General features: G+C 38.6%; 1 protein-coding gene across 1 annotated transcript in view; it reads left to right on the plus strand.

Annotated features, from left to right (window-relative positions):
- Positions 1-17463: 17463 nt before the first annotated feature.
- Positions 17464-24419, plus strand: part of THRB (thyroid hormone receptor beta) — a gene marked incomplete at its 5' end in the record, with an annotated part of 35296 nt that continues 28340 nt past the window's right edge. The window contains one exon of the mRNA XM_082014703.1: positions 17464-17984. Within this exon, the coding sequence (XP_081870829.1) occupies positions 17552-17984 (433 nt within the window). The remainder of the gene's footprint in view (positions 17985-24419) is intronic.

The raw sequence follows: 24419 nt of genomic DNA on the forward strand, positions 1-24419 counted from the left end.
GCAGCACAACCCTTTTATTGGTTAATCCCATTGCGTTTATGTGAAGGAGGCGGCACTTGGGGAGAGTGGGAGAATGCTTAACCACATTGATTAATGTTAATTGGTTAATTGCCTTTCATTATGGGAAAAGAAAGTGCGTGCAGTAATTAGCAGTATGGTTTGATAGTGTTTCTAGATTAGAGACCAACGCCTGAGAACTAATTCCAAATATCACCTTTTTAGGCCAGAGGAGATGAAGATTCAAAGATGTCTTTTTCCATTTGGGACAAAACAGGAATATTCTTTTCCTGGTGCAGGGCTGTAGATCTGAAACACAACCCGGTATCAGGAGGGACTAAGCATGATGCTGCTTTTATTTGAGGTACCCGATACGAATGTGAGGACTACCTCGTTAAAAACAAACAAACAAACAAAAAAAAAAACCCACAAAAAATGAAAAAGTAGAGTTGAACTCCAGTGATGGAGAAAGAGCACACTGCCCGGTCTGCCGCCTCAGCTCTCCGCTGGGGAGATGGTGTGGGATGTGAGATAGCAACCTCTGAAGTTCCTGCTGCGTGCTCAGGGCTTGTGACTCAGAGCCATGAGACCTGTGGTTGCTCTCTGTGGGCAAATGAGCGCTCGCCTCACAAAAGATAATCTAATGAGGCCCGCTCCCTGTGATGCTAGCAAAGCTTAACCATAAAAATTGTGTCACTTTTGGCAAGAAAGAAACTTATTCTGCAATGTCCGTGAAGACTCCCAGGCATTATTGGCCTGATGTGGTGGAGCCTCGCCTGTGACTCATCCGCATCCTTCCCATTTGCGCCCGTTCGCATACTTTTTAGTTGTAGACTCTGAAAAAGGTCCTGATTTCCTTCAGCATCTTCCACATCTGTGCCTTCAAGAGGAATTTACTGTAATTAATGTAGACACTGCTTACTCTTCTTGCTTATGTAAAGTAGCGACCGTGCTGGGCCTTCAGAAGACAGTCAAGGTTTTGGGTGCCAGAGTGGATAAATAGTCGTGTACTTTCACAGCGTTTCTGTCCATGCACCATATTCCATAGAAGAAAATATAGGAAATACTTCTGGCACATAAAATGCAGGCGAAAAGCATCCTTTTGAAAACATTTCTGATACATTTGGAAAGGTTATTAAAATCGCCATCAGGTACAAAGCAGGTATTACAGATGGGCTCAATTATTATCTTTGTTTTGGTAGCTGCTAAATCAACCTAGTGGAGATGCTAGATGGGCGAGATGCCGTACATTCACCCAGCAACTCCAAGACCTGCTCCGATAAACTTATTTTCTAGGCAGATATGAGAGGAAAAAGAGGATACACACTCTCCATTTTAAACTATGGGACACGGGAAGACCGTGCCAAAGCCAGATACATTAGTATAATGCTTTAAACAAAAGACTATCTTTTCTGACAGTCATTTCATAATTATTTTTTTTTATACAAGTGACAGCTGCCTTCCTGCCAAGTCCTGGTCTCATCAGGGAAAATGGCAAAGCTCCCAGGATAGCTAAAAATTTTCTCTTTATACAGAGTTCATTGAAGAACTTTGTAACTTCTCCTTTTTTTCCCTCCTTTTTAATAGATTGGGGCAAACCCAAAAATCTTAGGATTAGTAAGTAATTATTTACAGGAGTGGCAGAATTTTTATTTAAAACACTCAATTGTTTACTTCAAGAGCACTTGTGTGTCATTGACTCACCAAACCACAATTAAATTCTGGGAAATGGCTTATTGTTGAGGTCATGGGGTCCCATGACATGGTGGGATGGGTCAGAGTCTGATTTTAATTGGAGGCCTGATCTAAATTTGTATCCTCTTTAATCTTGTGATTGACAGACTGTGAAGGATTTTGAAGTTCCACAAGATGTCAGTAGCAAAAGAAAGATCTTGTATCGTCGCCTCCAGTTATGGCGTTTGTACATGGCAAATACCAAGTGGAGTATTTGCTTTTCCCTTAAGAATTCAAGGAGATACTGTCTTTTCTGAGAAGAGCCCAGACAGAGTCTGGGGTGGTTTGCTTGGAAGGAAAGGAGATAAAAATACATTGTAACATATACGTTGGAGGACATTTTACCAATACCTGATACAAAACTTTCAGTAGGCTTTACTTTGCACTTGTTTTACAAATACAGTTAATATTGGAGGGGTTCCCCCTGGTTTCTTGGTTTTTGGGGGGGAGCAGGGGGTGTTTTTGTTTTGGTTTTTTGAATCATGTAGCAATTCTAAATCTTGGAGTAGCAGTTAATTTAGTTTAAAGATTTACCAGATATGCCCGGTTAATGCAGTGAGGCATAAAGGGATAAAAAAGATAGGGAATACATTACAGAGCAGATCATAGAGCTGTTAATTCAGAAGGTCGAGATTTACATGGAGAAACCCTCCGGTGCTGCAGTGCCAGAGGTGGACCCGGCCGCGCTGTGGGCAGCGCGGGGAGCCTGCCTCGCCCCACGCGGGGAGCCTGCCGCGCCGCGTGGGGTCCAGCCACCCCCCGCGCTTGGGGCTCTCCCGCTCCCCTCCGGCCTGCTGCCGCGCGGCCGCCAGGGGGCGCCGCCGCACTGCACGCCGCCGCACCGCGCCGCACCGCGGGGCCGGCCCGGGGCGGGGGCCGAGGGGTGTTTGTGGGAAGAACGGCGCAGCGGGGGAGCACTGCGCCTGCCGGCTGTTGTGGGAGTGCGGGCGGGCGCTGGCTCTTCACTGCGCCTCACGGGCGGGCAGCTAGCCTTCCCTGGGTCCGGGGGAAGGGGCTGGCTTCCGCCCCGTCTCGAGTAGCGGGACGCGAAGTGGCGTCATGGGCCGAGCGGGTCCGGGCCGGGGCGGTGCGATGCAGAGCCCGCAAAGCCGTCCCCGCCGCCATCTTGTGGAGCCTTTGAAGGGTGACTGCAAAGCCTCGGGTGTCCGAGCTGCCGGGACGGTTTTCATCCCTCCTCGGTGTAGCGCTGGGGGGGTTGATGAGCTTAGGTGAAACCGCGAGGCTGCGTCCCAGATACATTAATTACACGGTGCGTGCGATTGCTGCAGTTCACCTGCTTTCTCATGCTAGCGTTGTACTCTGTGCCTCAATAGAGCAGATGCGCTCGGTGTCCTTTCAGCCAGCTGTTGTTGGAGGATGTTTATTTCAAGGACAAGGAGGGGAAACGCTCCCCGTGTGAAGAGACCGTGGCTGAGAAGAAATACAGGCAGGGCTGTGGTGCTGCATGGATGGAAAGAAATAAATGTTTGTTAACAAAACGAAGACCAAAGGATGGTTTTGTAACATAAAATGCTGATCAGGGCAGTCTACAGGAGGTTCTACTTCCCCTATAAAATGTAGCTTGCACGCTGACATTATAAGATACAGGTTTCCTGATGATTAAGAGTGTGACTCTGATCCCGGGCTCGTTTTTCCACTGGCATTAGTGGGGTCAGTTGTAGGCCTGGGATTTCTTATTTAAAAATTCTAATGAGATCTTGACTCTATTCTGGAATAATGCCTTTAGGATTGTCTCCGCTCAGATTGGATTGTCGGTGCTTAAACTAGGGAGCAAGCTGAGATCATCCAACTGGGCACTGTGTTTTGGGCTGGGCTGGCTGAACGAGGGCATGCTGCCTGTGATACCTCTGTTTGGAAAGCAGTATGGCTGGTATAATAAATACAGATACAGCTGAAGGAAGATGCTGTGACTAGTAGCAGTGATTTTTCTCTCCTGACACAAAATTGGCTTGCAGGGCTTCGGTCTTTGCTACCAAACAGAAAAGTTAACATGTCAGTGTGTATGTGTGGACATATGAATGGGGGAGGCAATCTAAATATTAAAACCATGACTTTAGGATTACAAATTCAGTTCCTCAGAGGTGCAGTTATCTCCTTAGTAAAATAGAAGATGCCATTGTTCAAAAGTTAAGTAGTAAGCACATATAAATTAGTTTTCTACCAAATGAGTAAAATTACTATTTACATCTCAAAACTTTGTAAAAGTTGATAGACTTCTGAGTTTCAAATGATTGACAGAGAATCCGTGTAACTGTAGACATAGAATTTCTAATTCCTTTGAATCCTCTATTCTTACTGAATCCTAAGAGTAATGGGTATATATTGTTAGAAACTGTAAAGTAAAAAAACAATTAGCTCCTAAAGTTACGTGTTAGACCCAAAGGAACTTCTGCAAAAAAATAAGGGAAAGTGTTCCATGAAGTGGACAGAAGCGTTTTTTTTTCCTGCATCAGTAGCCACCAGCTTTTTGACCTTGCTTCCAAATCCCTGTTACCCACAGCTCTTCCAGTCCACCAGGTTTTGGACCTGACTTGCATTCATTGCCTCATGCAGTTCAGCAAGGTGCACTGTATTTAATGTGTTAAGCCATCAAATATGGACCATGGTATTCAAGACCCAAAATGTTCCATCTTGTTTAAATGTTAATGTTATTCTGCAGATTTGCATTTATGGATGTATTACATGAGATTTTTTTTTTGGCAGGTGATATTGGTGACAGAAGAAGAACGAGAATGATTACATATCCATAACTCCCAGCAGTATGTCAGGTAACCGTATTTCATAAGAGCATCTATGCAATATTTCTTGCTTTGCTGGAGTGATTATTATTAAATATTTACTGCAAAATACTGCTTTAACAAATTGTGAATGCATTGGTGCTGGGAATTGAAATCTTTCCAGAACATAGATATGTGGGGCACATAGTAATCTTCCCCAACACTTTTCTGCTGAAACTCTCATCCTCCTTGGTTTTCCTTCAGAAACAAAGACGTGTTTTGTTCTAAATGCACGTTCCAACTTCAGCATTTCTGCTGAAACTGCCAGTACAGTGACAGTCTCTGCTGAGTATGTTTGCCTAAGTTATTTTGTAACATGGACATAGCGCCTGTGGTTCAAAGTGAGACAGTCAAATTCATTTTACATAGATTACCAAGTACTCTTCAGATAATAATTGACTAGGTCTGCAGGTGGGCTGAAGATCCAGAGTTGAAATGGCCATTAACCATTTTAAGTGCCCTTGACCATCTTATCCCTGCCAGTTGCAAAGCATCTGAAGGCTATACATAAATTAGCTGTGTCAAAACCCCCATATATTCTAATCTCAGAACAGGGTGTCTAAAAAGATGAAGTTATTACATGGAGATCATATAGAAGGGCAGAGAATTTCAGATTTCCGGAATTTGTTTTAATATTCATAAAATTGCATAAGAGAATAAAATATTCGGCTGATCCTGTTTGTCAATGCATATTTCAAGAGCCAAATGGGACCTTTTAAAAGCCTGTTTGTAACAAGCAGCATTTGCTACATAGAGAAAATCATAACAAACAAGACTGAATTCCTGGTGTTATGCTCAAGGGACAGTTTATTTTTACTGACTGGGCAGATCAGTTATCTTTTCCTTTCCCCTAGAAGGCTCCCATCCTTTTGTATTGGCCAGCAAGAGGTAACAGCTGCATTCACCAACAAAGCTGATTTTTTAAGTTTAGAGTCCTGGATATGAGGGAGAGAGTAAAGTTCGTGGGGAGAAATAGAAGAGTATTTTAATGCGTACTTTCATAGTAAAATGTATTATTTGATAATATGCAAAGATGTGTCATTTACTTCTCTTTTTATTTACTTCTCTTTGTTGTCTGTTGAAGCAGAGATTAGGCATAGACGACTCTAAGATGGAGGCAGAGGGCAATGAGTCTCTTCGTGGAATAAAGTTACCTCACCCTTTTGATTGGTGTGTCAGGCTCTGGATTAGCATCACTGCCACACGGGGATCAGGAAGGAATTGGTATCCTTAGGCTAGATTGGCAAGACCCACTGGAGTGTTTTTGCATTCTTCTGCAGGCATTCTAGGCATGATAATTTCATTTGGCAAATACCTGGTTTTGGAAGAATTTAGAGCATTGGCATGTGGCTCGATCTCTTCAGCTTTCTCATGTGCTCTCTTCTGTCTCATGTTATAACTGTATTTTTTGACCTTCTCCTACGGGGCTTAATTTTGCTGTGGTTTTGGAGGGAGTGATTAGTGGCTTGTGCTATACGATGGCAAGAGATGGGGAGGGAAATGCAGTGTACTCACTTTATCCACACTTCACCCATTTGGGCTGTAGCTTCCTATGGAAGGAGGGCTTATGGAGAATTCTCACTAGCACTCTAACCAGACCTGTTGCCCTGGGCTTCCCCCAGCAGGGCAGCTCCGATAAGCTCAGTGAAACACAAAGCCTAATTGGAAGGACTTACATTTTCTGCGTTTCTTTTGAAAGAAGCAAGCAGAACAAATATGTGCAAAGAAAATAATTACCAGGTGGAAAAAAAAGATTCGTTGCAGAAGATGACTGTTGGTACAGCTGTAGATGTCCAGCACTTTTCATGATCAGCAGTTTATACTTTCTGTTTCTCATTATAGAATGAAATTCCCTACATGAGTGTGAATGTGAAAAGAAGCATGGATGAAATAAAAATCTTCAAACTCTATAAAAACTGCATAAATACCATCATCCAGAGCCAGACAGGACTCCTTTCCTAATGAATGAAAATGAAAGCTTAGATTCTGTTACTGATTCACTGGAATACAAGAGCAGAATCTAATCCAAAACCAAACCAGTTGCCTAAAATAATAGGCTGTATTATTCTGATTTTTTGAGAGATAATTTCTCTGCCCATATGTTACATTTTTACTGCAGTAAGAATTTTCCTCTCATAGGCACTGTCCAACAGCCTCCAGTTTCTAGTGCAATCTAGAGAAGTTTTTCCGACAGAAGATTGTAGAATTTGGCCTTTGGTAGTAAAGGTAGGCTTTACTATATTTTGCAGTTGCCATAGGAAAAATATTTTGAATATTTTGACATATCATCTTTCAAAACACGTACTGGTGTGATTATTTTATGGCACACATCTGTAATTGCGTGTGCTTATAGCTTTTAATAAAAAGAGAGCTGAAGTTTTCCAAAATTGCTTTGGGAACTTCAAAGTTATGGGTAGCATGGAAGGATTTCAGAAGTATGGAAGCTCTTACTTAAAAGTGAATAAAATGAAAGATAAAAAGCAGGTACAATTTTTGCATGCAAAGATAAACTGAAAGGCAAATGTTGAGTTAACGAAGTCCAAACTACTCTTCCTTTTTCTTAGAATGCAGTCAAAATAGAGTTCACACAGCAGTACAGGTGGAGTTAATGAACACCTCATATTGACTACTCGATGACGTTAGAAGCTGACAAGTGAAAAGCTGGACCTAGAGGTTTTGTAAACACTGCTTGTCAGTATACTTTTGCAACTGTGCCAGTTCTAAGTGTTAAAACTTCCCTACGCGGTTTTATGTACACATAACTCAGATGATGACCAAACATTGAGATAAAGGGATGCTTCTGGAGAGGGAGAGCTGGACATAATATGTCTTGCAGTTGAGTACTAAGTCTGAGACAGACGCATTCTTTCTCATAAACTGAAGCTTGGTACATCCCTAAAATAGATAGTTTTTAGATGAGTTATCAGACATGCAAATGTAACAAAGCAAATCTGAAAGTTTAGCTCTCCTGTTTTGAAACCTGCTATTTTAAACATTCATTGTCTTTTATGATAAATGCTGCAGCAGATCTGATGCTTTTAAAGACAACATAAAAAATGCATTTAAGGCATGTAAGTAAAATAATGTTTGGGATTTTTTTAAATAGAAATAAGTGGAAAATGCCTGCTTGGATGCCATAGTTCAGCAGCAGCCTTACAGTTGGCACCAGCAAGCACCATCCACAGAGTAATACCTGGGGAAAAAAACTAAGCATTTTTAAAATTAGTATTATCCTAGCAATACCTATGTCTTTCTGCCATACGTTTGCACAGTAGAATAGAAAAATTACTAAGTTGGAAAGTAATTATTTTCTCACTGAGAAGATAGTACTTTCAAATAAATAAGTATGTTACATAGTTCATAAAAAAAAGATCTTGCTGTTTAAATACTCTAGAGAAGCTTCTGGCTTTAGCATCACTATTCACTGGCAGTAGGCATTACTCACTGGCAATAATCTATCACTGAAGCCTGCCTTCTGTACATTTTCTCCCCAAATGTAGGACAAGCCTCAGACAGATCTTCATCTTACTTCATTTACTGGGGTGAGAACTGAAGAAATAATTCAAGAGTGTGTTCTAAAAACCAGAAAATAGTATTTGTAGAATACAGTAAATCTCATTAATTTCACCTTCATGGCAGATGAAGATAGAATATGGAGTATAATAGCAGTGTCAGTGAAGGCTGCAGGCAGCTCTTTCACTGACTTCAATAAGGCCAGGATTTTACTGTGCTTTTACTTGGAGTTTCATAATCGACTCGGACATTGTGCTTCTACTCTCAAATATTCACACTGTTCTATTTGGTAATGACTGTAAAGTTAGATCAAGATAGGAATTATAATAAAATTAAGTGCTTACATTAGGGAATATAATTTAAATGTCATAAATGCATATGTTCAGTAAGTAGAATTTAATATGCAGCATTTCTTGTAACAGGTCACTCATTTGGAGAAGAAAATGAATCAGCTTTTGTGCAACAAAGCCATTCGAAAACCAGTGTCTTTAAGGGTGTTGCATATAGTTTCGAAAAACTGGGAAGAGTAATAGGATAGGAAAGATACCACCTTTTCCTCATGGGTCTTTTCACTGTAATGCTCATTAACCTGTAAACTTGCCATTAATTCAGATGGAGAATAGTTTACTGTGTAACATCCGTTGAGAAATTATTTCTCCTGAATTTCTATAATGATTTTCCTAGGATAATTTAATTTGACATACATCACTGTCTGACACGTCTTGTCCGCCAGACCATGATAAAATCCGACTAACTCAAGCGTATTATTTCTTTTAAGTAATGGACTTTTTAGAAGGACTGTAAATACTTTAATATAAGGTTTTGTTACGCCAGGGTTCAGCAGCTTTGTAATGAGCTTTTGGGGATTTTCAAAAGGTTAACAAGATTTATATTGTGGGATGTTTTTGCATGAAGCTATGAATCACTCCATGATGGCTCTTATTACTTAGAAGCGTATTTTTGAATATGCAGTTAAAAATATCACACTTGGTAAGTTCTAAGCTACAGACATTCTGGTTTAATTTTAACTTTTTTGTTTTAAACTTTAATGTTTTAAAAAGTGCTTTCAAAAAGTGCTGTATAAATACAAAAGTTTCAAAAGGCAAGTAGTGTGTATAACATTTTCTAATGTTTCAATTTTTTATGCAATTCTTTAATAATCTGTTGGGGTTTTCTTTCCCATCATGGGGGGAAAAAAGGCTCTCTAAAGAGTGTTTTTTCTTTAGGAGAAACGTGAAGATCTTACATCTATGTTTTTCTAAAAGTGTTTAAGTTTGATATTTACAACTCATGGATACCTGCTATATTTGCCAGATAAGATACACGCATTTTTCCAAAAAAATTGGATCTGGTAGGATTTCACAGAGAACAGAGGGGAAAAAAAAAAGCATGGGGTTGTTTTTTTTTTTAGCTTTGCAACATCTGCTAGCCATTTTCTTAAGTATGTTTCATTATGTTAGTGCTGATATTTTTTTGCTTTTCTATTTTTTTTTCAATAATCCATCAGTATACTTAGTCCCTTTCTGTAGTCATTTTATTTAAACCAGAGGTGCTTCTTTTTGTTAACTCATCTTTCTGAAATCTATTTCTGATGGGAACAGACTGCTGTGTTTAGAATTCTACGTATCATTCTTAGACTGTGTAACACTGTTTCACTGCTGTCATCAGTTAGAAGGAGTGCATAGTATTGTCAGTATAAATCATACTTTTTAATTTAGCAGACAAAAATCTTTTAAAATACTTAATTAAAAAACCCAAAATGTCCTTGTGTTTTTTTCGAAGTCTTCTCCACTAGCGTATAAAATAAAACACTTTCCTTTGCTGTGCTTGCCACACAAGTTGCAGCCCGCCATTTTATGGTCTTCATAAGCTTGACCACAGACTGCTGTTCAGTTCTTCTGATGACTGTATGTCACAGCAATGAATTTACACTACTTGTCCTTGATATGCAGTCTATATGTAGAGAGGACTGTAAATTTTGTGTGACACATGTAAAGCTGTTGATGAACTATAGGAAAGCTAGTATCCAATCAGGCATTTTCTGGGGTTTTTTTTCCATATAAACAAAATAGCTTTTTCATTCCCTAAATGCATTTCTGATGATGTTCTTTAAAACCATCAGACTTGCTACAGTGTTTATCATAAAAGACAACAAATGTTTAAGGAAATTTTTAAAGGTTGCTAAACATGAAGGCCAGACTTTCAGATCTGCTTTGTTACGGATGTAATCACATGTCTGAAAACTATTTAGAGCTGTACCAAGCTTCAGTTTATTTCAAGTTTTAAAGAATTCTCTCTTCATATCCCAGTTTGTCTGTCTTTCTGAAGAAGCCTTTGACTGCATTATTTGGGCAAACTTTATTTATTGATTTATTGTTTTTTGACTTTCACAAATTATGTATTTGTCAAGACTGCTAGTTTTAGTAACTCTTTTTTTACCTGGCCATTGCTCAAACCTCAGTCCTTGAACAGGAGGTGTTATTTCAAGATACAGGGCCTCTCTTTAAGCGATTCTAGAACTAAAATAGCTTGAACTGTTTTATTATCTTGAAAAAAACAGAAACCTTCAATTATGTTCACATATCTCCAGGATTTGCTGTTAGTAAACAGTGGCCAAATATACTGTCAATTCCTCGGTGAGGAGGAGTGGAAGGTCCAGTGTGGAATTGAGGAAAGACTGTGTGAATTGATCTGAAAGCTCATGGCAAAAGCAGTACTCAGAATCAAGGTTTTATAAAACAGTGGTAGTGATTTGAAGTGATTTGTGGAAGTGATTTGAGTGATTTCCCAAATGATTTCACTGTAACTTACACATTTTTAAAGATCTATTTTATGGTATTTTGATGCATGATCTGGAAATGATGTTTTGGCTTCTCACTTTTATTTTAGTATGTTCCCAGGAATTAAAAGAATTCCCCAACATAATAGAAAGAGGGTAAAAATCTGTTAACATTCCCATGTTCACACAAGCAGTGGTCTGCAAAATGAGTCCTGGAGAGGTGGATCGCTGTCTGTTGGGCATCAAATTAATCTTGGTTTAAAACAGAGGGAGGTGGTGCTGCACGTAAGAGAGACAGGCACTGGAACTCTTGCCAAAGTGTGTTGTGAATGCAGGAAGTGTATGCAACAGGAGACTGGGCTGCACTTCAAAGAGAGATCTCTTTGGTGTTACTACAGTTTAGATAGGCTACAGGGGCTCAGGCAGTCCCTTAGGCTGACAGTAGTTGGGGATTGGGAGACTGTCGGTGGGAACTCCTATCTGCTTGCTTTGTTCTTACTCTTCCCCCGGGTAGTGCTCACAGCTCCTGTTGGAGAACAGTAACCAGGCGAGCCCTGTGGTTTGAACAGAGCTTCCGTGCTCAGGTATACCTTGTTCTCAGCAAAACTCCCTCCCATGTGTTGTACAGAACTATGAGAAGGTCAAATGCATTGGATAACGACACTTTTCTAGTTCCATTGTGTATCCTGGTATCTTACTGCTTTTTCCTATACAGCTTTGGTCATTCCTTCCTTTCAGTATTTTTATTGTAACTGTAGCTGTCACAAGATTCCATATTCAGGTACACAAGTCCTATTTGTTTCTCTAAGGAGAGGGTTTCAGGTAGCTCTTGACATACCAAAACCCTGAAGCATTTTGCTTCTCTGTGCTTAGAGCCTGCCTCTGGTTAACCTACAGACGAGCTGTCACATTCTTCTGGATATTCTTTTCCTCTCATTAATTTTTTCTTATGTTTAGAAATCTGAGCATAATGTCAAGCTCATGTTCTTGATGAGATAAGTATATGTCTAGTATTACTTTAATAGTTAATAGAAATTCAGTGTGTTTTTAAAAAGCGATTACACTGGTTCATACTGAGGAACTCATTAAGATAGCTGTCAGCAAGAACAAGGATAAAGCTATTACACTGTATATTGCAAGTTTCTTAATGTTACCTTTATTACATATGAAAAACTCTTTACAAATTGTAAATCTTGTAATTACATTTACAAAAATTATTGTAATATGTGCACACTCTTCTTTCATCATGATGTAATCTTTATCCAAAATATTGTTTGAAAATATTGAAATTTCATTTGTATTGAAAGCTGTATTCTAAAATGTAATATTTAGATATTTTATAATATCACCAATGTGGTAACAGCGAGTAACAGTACAACAGTCCTGGATTAAATAATCCTGGCACTGTTTGCTTCCATAAGAATACACATACACACACATGTTTCTGAAATACTGGGAATCACCTAGTGGTTTCAGTAGACATCACTAGTTCCACCTGCTAATTACAGTCCCTTTCTGTCATTGTACACTTTTTTCTTATAGTCACTATCATTTTTACATTTTAAAGTTTAGGAAAGAAATCACATGGTCTCAAAGGTTTTATTTAGCACCTTATATGAAGGCAGGGTTTGCATATTTATAAAAAAGAATCTTGCTAGCCTGTATTAGCTGTGCTCCATCCTTCTGCCTACGCAAGGATCACATGAACCTAGTTTAAAAGTTGTGAAACTCTATTGTGAAGTGTTTCCATGTTTGATAAGGAAGAATAAGAAGAAAATGCTTTGGTGTTATTTGGGAGAAAAGGGAAGGAAGGGAAAGGAGAAAAGGAGAGGCAAAGAGAAGAGGAGAGAAGCAAAATAAAGGAAAGAAAAGAAAATGCCGTGAACTGACTGCAACATTGAGAAGGACTGAAACCTTAGCCTTGTCTGGCACAGATAGTCTGACCATTCCCACCACAAACACACAAAAACCTTACATGCTTTTACTTATAGTTACTTTGTGTGCCTTAAAATGCTTGTACAAAACATGAATCGGGTTTTAATTTTGCTGGGGGGGGTGTGTCCTTTAACTGTAGTTTGCTTGCTTTTTTTTTTTTTTAAGTCATTAGGTAAAAATCATCTAGTGTTACTGGACTGGGTCCATACAAAGCTAGGCTGCTTGATCAACCTACTATGCACCCATCGGTCCTAATCCTGATTACATTTGCCTTAGTTGATCTCTCTGAAGCCAACCCACTTAAATGTCCTTAGATGCTTGCATACTTCAATGTTTAAAAAAAAGTAAAGTGCTGTTGCCCTTGATGCACTGTTTTCAGCAAACTTCAAATATGAGAAGAGGCAAAACTTTATATAAGAATCAATTTTGTCAATCTTTGTGTTTGCAATCAAGTTAATGACATTTCAGAGACTGCTAATATATTCACCTACTGCTACTGTTTTGATCAGCTACAGGTTGAAATTCTTACAGGCTGTAAGCATTTTTGGAATGTAAAATAACTTTTTGTTGTGAGAGGAAATATATTTTTAACTGTAAATATAGCAATCCTCTGACATCCTAAAACTTGTTGATTTACCTTTTGCCTTGAAAATAAGTGATAGCCTGCTGCTGAGGGTAAAAAAGAAATGTTTGTACTGCCCCAAAAAGTGGGAGCAATGTAGACTCTGAGGAGCAGCGACTGATTGCCAGTGTGGTCACGCAGCAGCTTTCATGACTGATGGGTCTAGCTGTCAGCTGGAGCTACTGTGATATAAAGCAGTAATAGTAATAATACTAATAGAAATGCCAGCCTTGGGTGTAACAGGGCAGATCCCCAGCTGGGAAAAATGGGTGTAGCTCGCAGGGCACAGCAGGGAGGATTTAATGGGGTGCCTCAAGGGTCATTGTGGTGAGCACAAGGTACAGGCACTCTTTTGAGTGTGCTTTTTGGTCCTATGCTCTGCACCCTGAGTTTTTGTCAGGGTCAAAGTTCAGGACAGATACACACCTCATTCCAGCAAGAAACACTGTCCTCCTGGCTGGCTGGCTACCACCTCCCATCTTTCTGGAAGAAACAAGCTATGACTCCCTTCTCTTGAGACGTACTAAAGAAGGGAGAGGCTTTTTGTATCTCTTCCTTTACCACTGTTGGCAGATACTAGTAAAGAAGTAGGGAAGAAAGCATATAACTGAGATGAAAACAAATTAATTGTTCCATTGTTTTTATAGTCCTTTATATAGTGACATTCAGGTAACACTGCATATCTGAGAACAGGCCAACCTTTGTAATCACCCATAAGGAGTCTTTGTCTTTGCCTGTAATAAACAACCTCTGAGGGATTCTCCTCACCTGTCCTTTTAGTTTAGCTCAATGGTCCCTTCATCTACTAAAACTTTTCTGCTTCTATAAAACAAACCTACCTTTAAAGACACTCTGATGGGAACTTGAGAAGGTTTTGAACTGTTGACTGCTCAGGTGCCAGTTATTGCTATGATGTGCTGTTTTTATATCTCTGAAATTACTTGAGGATTCCTTTACTTATATTGACAAGAAGAGCTTTAGGGCCTTTTTATTAGTCCCTCTTTACTCTGAAATAGGGCCTGTGATTTTAGTCATGATTCATCCCAGTAGGCTGTACTGCATTCTGCCTTGATTATAGCCATTTTAGCAGTAGCTAGAGGGAGAAAGAGATGCTTCTTTTACAATTAGGGAGCTCAGACAAAATTACATTATCATACTTTATCAAGGGTTTTGGTTTGACAAAACCAAGAGCAGATGTAGGAGATTTAAACATTCTCCGTTTCTCCGTTGGGGAAAAAAAAAAAAAAGAAAAAAAAAAAAAAAGGCGCACTTTTGAGAAAATCAGGCATGATACGTTAAAACAAAGGGAGTAGAATAAATAATGTAGTCCTGTAGTGAAACTGTAATTTAACATTTTAATAAGCTGAATGGTAATTTAGGACATATACATCTGCTGCACCACAGTGTAGAAAGTACAAGAAAAGGAGACAAAATATGATACCCCTCAGTGGTACTTCCTTACAACTTAATCCTTGTCTAGCAAAATTTGAATGTAAAATGTCCCTGGTGACTGAAGGGAATTTGTGAAATAAAGTGGAAGCTTGTAAAATTAAATAAACTGTAGCTAGCATAGGAGTCAAAATAGTGAGACAAATTTCAGAGGGAACTGACAGGAAAAGAGAGGATAAAACTGCTTGATGTTGCATTAGCCTTTGTAAACTCTGCCTGGGCAAGTTCCAAATGGTAGAAGCTATAATAGAATCAGATTCATCTCATAGTTTAAATGTGTCTAGAATCATATTTTAAAATCCTACAAATGCTTTGCAAACACAGAAATTGTAAAATATGTTTTAATTTTATTTTTTTAAGTTAAGGAGGGTTTTAGAGTTTCTTGCTAAACTTAAACATCTGTAAGCCTTGTGTGACATCCCCTCTGAATCCTTGGCAGAACAAAAGTTTTACCATTGCAGTGAGTGTATGTTTTTTAATTAAAACCAAAGGTAAAGCAAATCTGCATAATATAGGCTAAAAGACAGCAAAGATGGCCTTTAATATCAAAGATAAACTTGGGAAAAAGATATAGAAGTTTTTGCGTAACATGATTGAACCGCCTGGATCATGAATTGCTGATCTCATTTCCAGGTCCAATAGCAAGAACTGTGTAACTGAGGATATAACTGGCTTTTTAAAACAAGGTCAAGAATTGTTTATGGTCAGTGGGCTGCTCAAGAAATTGACTGCTCAAGTTATAAAGTACTTTACTTGTTTCAATTAATTTGCTGCATCTTTCCCTTTGGGCATAAAAACTTCTCATCTCTCTGTTTCTCATGTTGTGCAGGCACAACACGCTTGTCTGGCATTGCTTGTCATCTCATATTGCCTGGAAGTATCTATTTATGAGTGAACTACAGAAATGCCTGCATTTTTTATATATCTATTGCACGTGCCTGGCTCTCGCATTTGTATAAAGATGCTGTGTTATCCATGCAGGGGGATAACTAGAACGTGAAGGAAGACAGGGAAGAGGAGAGTAGCCTTGTACTGAAGGGTATGTTATCTGAGGTTACACAAAGCCTAGTGGAAGGGTGGGTTATAGTGCACATTACTCTCCATGCCAAAATAAGTGAAGTGGCCAAGTTCAGTTCAGATCTTATAAGTGAATTCTGTGTAGCTCCCAGAGGGTCTTACCAGAACAATCCAGTCTCTCCCTCTGAGCTTAAATTTATTATGAAGTCCAGAAGACATAAAAGTGTTCAAATTATGAAAAAACATTTTATAGTCTGTTCTTTTAGTTTTTTAAAATTGCCTAGTACTTTCTAGGTTACTTTCACTATTCTATTTTAAATCTGATTATACTCCTACAAGTGATATTCTCTTGCCATATTACCTGCATTTAGTTTTCAATTTTACTAAGAAAACCAAGTCTGAACTAAGAGCAGATTTATAAAGCCAGAAGTAAGTAGGTAAGTGCAAATTCTGTAGTCAACTCAACTGCCTTATGGATTGGGGTCTGTGATGCCAGATAGTTTCTCATACAAATTCATGTTATTGATGTCCAGCTGAGATACAGTGTGTAAAAAGAATGGACTTTTAACTCCCGATACCAGGTGAGCTTACACTCCCAGCAGAAAAAAAAGTATGTGTTTACATTTAAAATTAAATAAGGTATTGAGGAAAGCTATATATACTATCAGGGATTAGAACAGGATAACAGTATTTCATACAAATCATAAAATTAAGTCTTCTGAATATGTTCAATATTAGGAATGTTCCACTTAAGAGAAGTCTTAAAACTTTCAGAAACAGAAGTACTATCATAAATCTGGTAACTGAAATCCAAAGTTATTTTTAATCATTTTAATCAGGAAATTACAAACTTAGAATATAATAATATGTATAAGGAATTACTTTACCGAGTGAAATGTATGTAAAATTAACTCTTAGGTCCATCAAAATAACAGAATCTTGCTATGATTAAAACCACAGTGGATATCACTTGTCGAATGTCTGGAATTTGCTATTTTCTATATGCAAGTTAGAAAGCTATTTTGTATTTGAATATTTATACATATAATATAAAATAATTTCTTTAAATGTAGAATATAATCTCTGATGTGTCATTTCGATAGCATTTAGTTTTGCTACCCAAAAATAGAAAATGGTCTATATTTAGGTTTACAGATTTATCAACTAGTGCTATCTCAGTTTCTTCTGTAGCAAATAATAAATAAATTTGCCTAATCGTTATGACTAATTAGATCAAATAATGCAGCTTTCGTATTGTCCATCTACACTGGATCCAAATGTCCAAACTCCTGTGATAAAATTAGCGTCTCTGATAGTCCACTGTGACCACAACTAGAGAAAGGCAGTAGGTAGCAAAAGCGGAACTGCTAAGCATGCCCACATAAGAATGTCACACTTAGGTAACAGAGTGTCCCTCAGGTCAGCCTACGATAAGAGCAAAGTCAAACAAGGCTGAATCCTTGATGTTTTGTGTTTTAAGTATCTGAAAATTGTTCACGACCAGCCTCGACCTACAAGACCTCAAATGATCATACGGGCAAGGCAATAAATTGGTGGTAACTTGACCTGAGGCCCATGTTGTAGTTGTGATGTTGTGAAAGTTGCATCTAGTGTTAGCCTGTCCACATAGATCTGCCTACTTGCTCAGGATTCACAGACGGGAAAATTTTATATTTACTTGTACCGAAGGGGAGCTATGGTGACTGAATGGGCATGGCTGAAAGGCTCTGCATCGTATCAGTGCGGTCAAGTGGAGATGCATGGGAATACCACAGCATCAGGAGAGCTGGGGAACCACTTTCCAAAACTCCACACCTGAGCAAGATTTTGGCAATGCCAACAGTTTGTAGCCCTGCAGTATTTGCCAAACATCCAAGATGTGGCCTCCTGTCATGGGACAGACTGATTCACCTTCCTGACAGAAATCAGAAATGGAATGTAGTGGGCATAGCAGAAAGCCGTTTGTGTAGGAAAAGACACTCCAAAAATTATCATATCCAGAGGAACGGACAGCAGCTTTTGCAATGTCGACATGCTTCAACGTGGACTAGCACAATTTTACAGCCAGGCCATACAAAAGCAAACTTTCAAGTCCTGTCAAGTGCCCAGGAATACCAAAAAGAAGAAAAAAAGTGTAAAGGTAACTGGCATTATTATGCAGAGCACAGCAAATGCTATATTAAAAAAAAAAACACAACAGGTTGTTATATCTTTGTTTATGGTCACTGGTTTGGCCATTAGTAAAAGCGTTATTGGGGGGGAGGTGTTTCTTGTTACCAATTTTTTTAATTTTAATTTTTTTTTCAACAGGGATAGTTGTGATTTTTAGTATTCCTTTTTATTCAATTCAATAGCTTTGTGAAGAGCCCTGATGACAATGTGATGAGTACTTACTAGGATTTTCTGTGTGATACCTAGTATAGAATAATACCTATTCCTTTAGCCCCTTTAAAAATTTATTTGTCTCTCTCTTTATGGTTTTGATAAGCTGATCAAAAATATTTTCTGAACCTGGCCTTTTTAAATAAAGCACATCCTTGACACATTAAAAATGCAAAGGCAAATGAAAGCAGTCTTTTACTGCTTTCAAAGTGTTCACCTCTCACCTGTAACTGTGGTGTTTGCCTTTTCTTCTTTCTTCTTATTAACCATCCCCAAAGCCTCAATAAGTGCATATACAGAACCCAAATAATTGGAGCTTCTTGTTATGAATATTCTTTGCCTCAGTAGTCAGGAGAATTGATCATTTTCTTTCAGGTAACTTTTTGTGTTCATAGCAGGGCAGCACTGAAGGAATTCCTTTTAAGAATCACGGTTGCTTAGGTATTAGCACAAGTGTAGTGCTTAAGTTGTTTTTATTCCTTTTTAAAAAGGGGTTAAATAATTCTTCATTGTTCTTCGCCTAAAAAATAATTACTGCATATTGGATGGAGGGACTACAAGATGTTTTCTTTTACTTAAGTCTTGCGTCACTCCAGGAAGAAAGATTACAGTGTCAGGCAGGATATCACCTCATGAAAAAGTTAAACTGGTCTAAGTACCTGATTTCTTTAGATTTAGTTGCTCTTTACCTCAGAATGCCTCTTTGCTAACAGATGTCAGGTGTTGATCGCTTTAACATCTTACTGAGGGCTGTCAGGAGGCTGCCAAACCCAGACAGTCCCACCCAAGAGTCTGTTAATTATGTTGTGTCCAGCTACGTTAGCTAGCTTTCTGCTGGGTTTTCTTTTTGAACAAATGGAACTTTTTACCTTGAAGTTCTCGTGTGGAGTTGTGGTAGGGAATGACTCCGAAAGGTGTATGTTTTAAGTATTGGCGGTTACTTTCTCAAGAGATCAGCTGTCTAATTAACTGATGTCTGCTAACAGGGTCTTCCAATTATGAGATGGGGAGACTTAACAAATTGGGTTGTCTGGGTCACAGGTCTATAATTTCTCTTTGCAATATTTGCTCAGAGACCATCTTAAAAGTTGTCAAACACTATTCAAGAATATTGTTATCCAGTTTGTTGGCAAACTGCTCAAGGAGCAAATGCTTTCTGACAAGACTGTGTGCCACCTACATGTGTTGTGAATAGTGCAAGGAACTAGTGCAAGAAAAAGCCACTACAAACCCTGGAAGAGTCTTGATCATGAAAGAGCAAGCTCCATTCTCTTTTCACCAAATTTATTCAAGGTGTCAAATATTTTCAGGGAGAACTGGATTTGTAGTGAATCTGAACATTTAAATATAAACTATGACATTCTTTGTTATCCAAACACACTAATGAGTCTGAAGTGTTTCAATAAAAGGCATATCACACTGGCATTTTATGAGTCACATACAAATTTAGTGGCATGTCATAACCAAGGTACAGCAGGTTTTGTGAGAGAAGCAGTTCTGGAGAAAGAAGTAACTTGGATACATGAGAAAAGAGGTGTGCTATTGTGTAAGATCTTCCTCAGGTTTAAACCAGGGGCAGCTAGTTTGAAGCTTGCTGCTTCTGTTGCAAACCCAAAGAAATTATTTTATGCCAGAAAGCTTTAGCTCTTTTTCCTCAACTGTATCACTTGCTGTAATAAACATAGTGTAGACAAAATGACAAATTTTAACATCTTTGATTCCACTGAGACATACACTAGGAACTGTCAAATGCTATTGTAACTTTACAGCACTAGAATTCCATAATTCTACATGCTTTATGATTCAGTCAGAAGTGGAGTTTTCAAAATAAGATAAATACTATATAGAGTTAATTTTCTGTTCTTGTAAGTGCTCAGTATTATTTTGGATTCTGATGTTTGAGGTGGGTTTTTTTTGTTTAAACTTTAACACTAAGACCCATGAGTGTCAGAACTGATGTGATAAGCTGATACCTGGATTCCTAAAATATTGTTTGGAGCCCTCAGCAACGGAAAGACACGAACCTGTTGGAGTGGGTCCAGAGGAGGGCCACAAAAATGATCAGTGGGATGGAACACTGCTCCTATGAAGACAGACTGAGAGAGTTGGGGTTGTTCAGGCTGGAGAAGAGAAGGCTGTGGGGAGACCTTATTGCAGCCTTCCAGCACGTAAAAGGGGCTTTTAGGACTTTTTGCAGGGCTTGTTACAATCGGACCAGGGATAACAGTTTTAAGCTAAGAGAGGGTAACTTTAGAGTATATCTAAGGAAGACATTTTTCACAATGAGGGTGGTGAAACACTGGCACAGATTGCCCAGCAATGTGGTAGATGCCCAGTCCCTGGAAACACTCAAGGTCAGGTTGGATGGGGTTCTGAGCAACCTGATCTGGTTGAAGATGTCCCTGCTTATTGCAGGGGGGTTGGACTAGATGACTTTTAAAGGTCCCCTCCAACCCAAACTATTCTAGGATTCTGTTATTCTGTGTTTGCATAGTCATGTTTTTGAGGGACCATTTTGAGTCTCTGATCATAGTTCGTAAAGTGAACGAATAAGGTAGTGCAAATATGTACATTAAAGAGACGTGGTAACTCATCATGTGGGCACGGAGATAGCTGTATTTGACAAATGATGTGTGTTGCAAAAGCCACATTAGTACTTCTGCTCAAAAGCTGTTACAGTTTTCAGTATATTTTCTTCATGATACAAAAAGATAGGGACTGTCTGGGATGTGTCACATGTTATGTGGTGTGAGTCATGAAAGTGCAGATGTGTGTTCTTGAAGAGCAGTGATGTAATTTTTTTTTCCCATAACCTTCATCAGAGGTGACTGAGAGAATGGCAACAAGAAAATCGATAAACAGGAAAAATAACAGTTATTTTGTAACATGTAAAAATACGTATAAGTAGGAGCTGGTAGTACAAGTGTACATAACTGTTAAGAGTTCAGAACAATATGTTTAATCCTTGCAACTACATGTTCAAATGTGAAAAACTTTTGACCATATACTAGATTTTTATTCATCTGTATGCATAAAGTGTGAAGATCCTTCCATTTGGTCCTTTAGAAGCGGCACTCTGCCCTGACTAATTTGAATGCCCTGCAGTACCTCCCGCGTACTGACACTGCTGGATCTCTTAGAAGTGGTGTGTAGGGGCCCTAAGTGCAGCATTGAGATAGCCAGGACTCTAGACCAGGTGCGCATGGTTTGGAAACCATCAGGACAATATGACTTTTGCAGGTAACATGCCACCACCACATTCATGCAGATAGCAGAGGTACACAACGGAGTGGATTGCACTGAAAGACACTTCTTTTTTGTGTGTCAGGGATCTCGGTTGGTTGGGGTGTACCATCGGGAGGATCATCCACAGGAATACTGTCTTGCCTTAACATTTCTATGGGTTCATTTTGGTGGTTTTTGTAATTGAGTTCAGTCACAAGAGAAGTGCAGCTTGCTGGGTCATTTGATTGTTCATAATTGACAGTTTTAGTAGGAATTTTTAAAACAGGAGTCAACAAAGAGCTGCACAGTCTAGTGTAAGGCAGTCTCTTGCAGACACCTCCTTTCAGTCATTCTCGGCCTGACTTCGGCCCTCCCAGTGTATCACCACTGACTGCACTACACTTACTTTTGATTTACACCAAGGTGAGTATTTCAAAACCTTTGGAGCATTCAAGACTCATGTTCAGCAAGTAATTTCTGCCTTTTTTCAGACAATGAACTGACACCTCAGTCTATGCAGGGTTCAAACTTTAGATCCTCTTCTGCCGCAGTATCAAAGTTTCTGTTTTATCACTGGCCTGTTTGCTCGCACTGGAGATTTTATTCTGCTAGTGATTAATTTCCATGTGTTCACATAATCAGATACTTGTGAACTAATAAAATTCCAAGTGTGATACTATATTGCTGAAGGCAGTGAAAGCTCAACATGACATGATTTAAAAACTCTAATATTCAAGTCAGGATACAAGACACAGAAGAGCTGTTAATATTATTTTCTACTTCACTTTCAGACTGTTGATAAAGACCCCATCTGACTGCCTTTTATGAAATTCTTTAATTGAAAATGATACATGAAAGGGATCTGCAGGATTGGCCCCTAAGAGATTAAAATGGAAATATTTTAGGAATATTTCTGTTTTAATAAGGATATTAAATCTTTGCCATGTTTTTTTGAACTGATTTGTTTCCAAGGGAACAACAATCTGCCGTGCTACAAACCTCTTTAATGTTAGCACATTACAGGTAAGGAACCCCCATTCCCTGGCAATGTTTATGATTTTTTTTTTTTTTTTGTCAGAAAAGGCTCTCATCCATTTTTCCCCTCATTGTCCACAGTTTCATGTAATTTAATTTCCTTGCCATATTACAGTAGTTCTGACAAAAATAGTATATATGACACATTTCTAAGCATTATTGACATAGCAATAGCAAATAAAAAATGACTGATCGATTTATTTTGGACCAGAAAGTAAGGCACAGGCTGTGCCATGTCGAGATACCATAGCTGCAGGTGCCGTCCTTGCTGGGATGGCTCTGTCTACACACAGTCTCAATTCTTTTTAGCTTTTCAGTAACAAACCTAAATCAAATTAGGGGGAAAAGAACAATAGAAGAGAAAATCCATCGGAATTTTGACTCATCTGGTGAAACAAATCCACATGGGGAAAAATACCCATTAAGAATTTAAAGCCTAGTTCTCCAAAGCTTTTCTGTGTGGTTTAAAAGTATCTAGGTATTCTGCTGTGCTAACCTGTAAAATACAGCCTCACCTCTGTGCAAGCTCGCACATAAATTCTTGCTGGCTGTACAGGAGATGGTTCTGTGGTAAATGAACAACTTGCATGTTGCACTTGTGGAATGTTTTCTTTCTGGGGAGTGTAGAGAAGTAAGCTCAGCAGATTGTATGTGTTATATTTGTATGTGCTACAATATTACCAACCGATCACATACATGGGTAAGGTTTCGGGGTTTCTGTGTAAACAACCGTTGCAGAGTTTCTTAGGAAACACAGGCATGTTTTTGTGAAGTGCTGAACATCCATTCTTGAAAAATCAGACCTTGCCTAAGACTTCCTTTTTATCACAGACAAAATCACTGTTTGTAAAATCGAGATCATGGGCCTGAGCTAAAACAAAAATTTACTTTTATTGTGTGCTTTTTCACCTTTTATTTCACAATGCTATTTGTTGAGTTAGATCTTCGGTAAAAACAGCATGGAGAATGAGAGTTCATTTGTGTTTTACTTCTGGGATTTCAGTAACTATTGGGGCACTTCATTAAGTAAGATGTTAGTTTAAATTATCGGAGTTTCAGCAGAATAAGTTCATTTTGAAGCAACTTCGTTGACTTTGGTAGAATTGATCTTGATAGTGTTCATTCTGACCTACTAAATGTATTATTACTTTCTGAGCAAGTTAATAACAAATGTGTGTTGAAGATGCTTCTTTTATAGTTAGACGGACAAAAAAATCCAAGCATGAATTTTAACTTCTCTGATCCTCAGAAGCACCTACTCTGAATTCCATTAGCCTGCACATTAGATATTAATTGGCAATGCTTCTTATTTAGATAGGTTAGTTGCAGTTGTATGTTGGAAGGGAGAACGTTTCTCCGTTGGCTGTTTGCATTAGACTGAAAAGTTAACAATATCGGATAGGGAGAAATATGTACATGTCATGCCCAGGTCTTACTTATTTCACTGAGCTTTTGAGGACTGTTTAGATGTATGTTCATCAAGGTTGTTAGATGTATACTTAAGATCCTAGATGCAAAAGGGACAACCTACATGGTAATTTTGGCAATCCTGTGGATTGTTTAAAACGAGTGAAATAAGAACACTTAGACCTCATTATCAAATCAGTAATAATTCTACTTCCTAATAATAACAACCATTAAAGAGGAATACTGTCTTGTTACTGACTTCACAACTTTTACCATATTTTAGCTGTACTGTGAGGAAAAAACTTATTTTGCCTCATAAAAAACAAATAGCAGCTAATGAAAGTTAAAAATAAAATAATTTCTTTTAGATGAAATGAACAGCTGGTTAAACAAGGTATATTAACAATGTTGAGGTTTGGGGTACATTAAGCAATTATAAGATCATACAGTTTTTGTTGTAGTGGCACTGACATATTCATAGCTCATAGGTGAGCCAAAATGAGCAAAAACCCCTCCTTAGTCAGTT

This window comes from Phaethon aethereus (assembly GCF_964289735.1).
Source record: "Phaethon aethereus genome assembly, chromosome: 2".
Classification (NCBI taxonomy): domain Eukaryota; kingdom Metazoa; phylum Chordata; class Aves; order Phaethontiformes; family Phaethontidae; genus Phaethon; species Phaethon aethereus.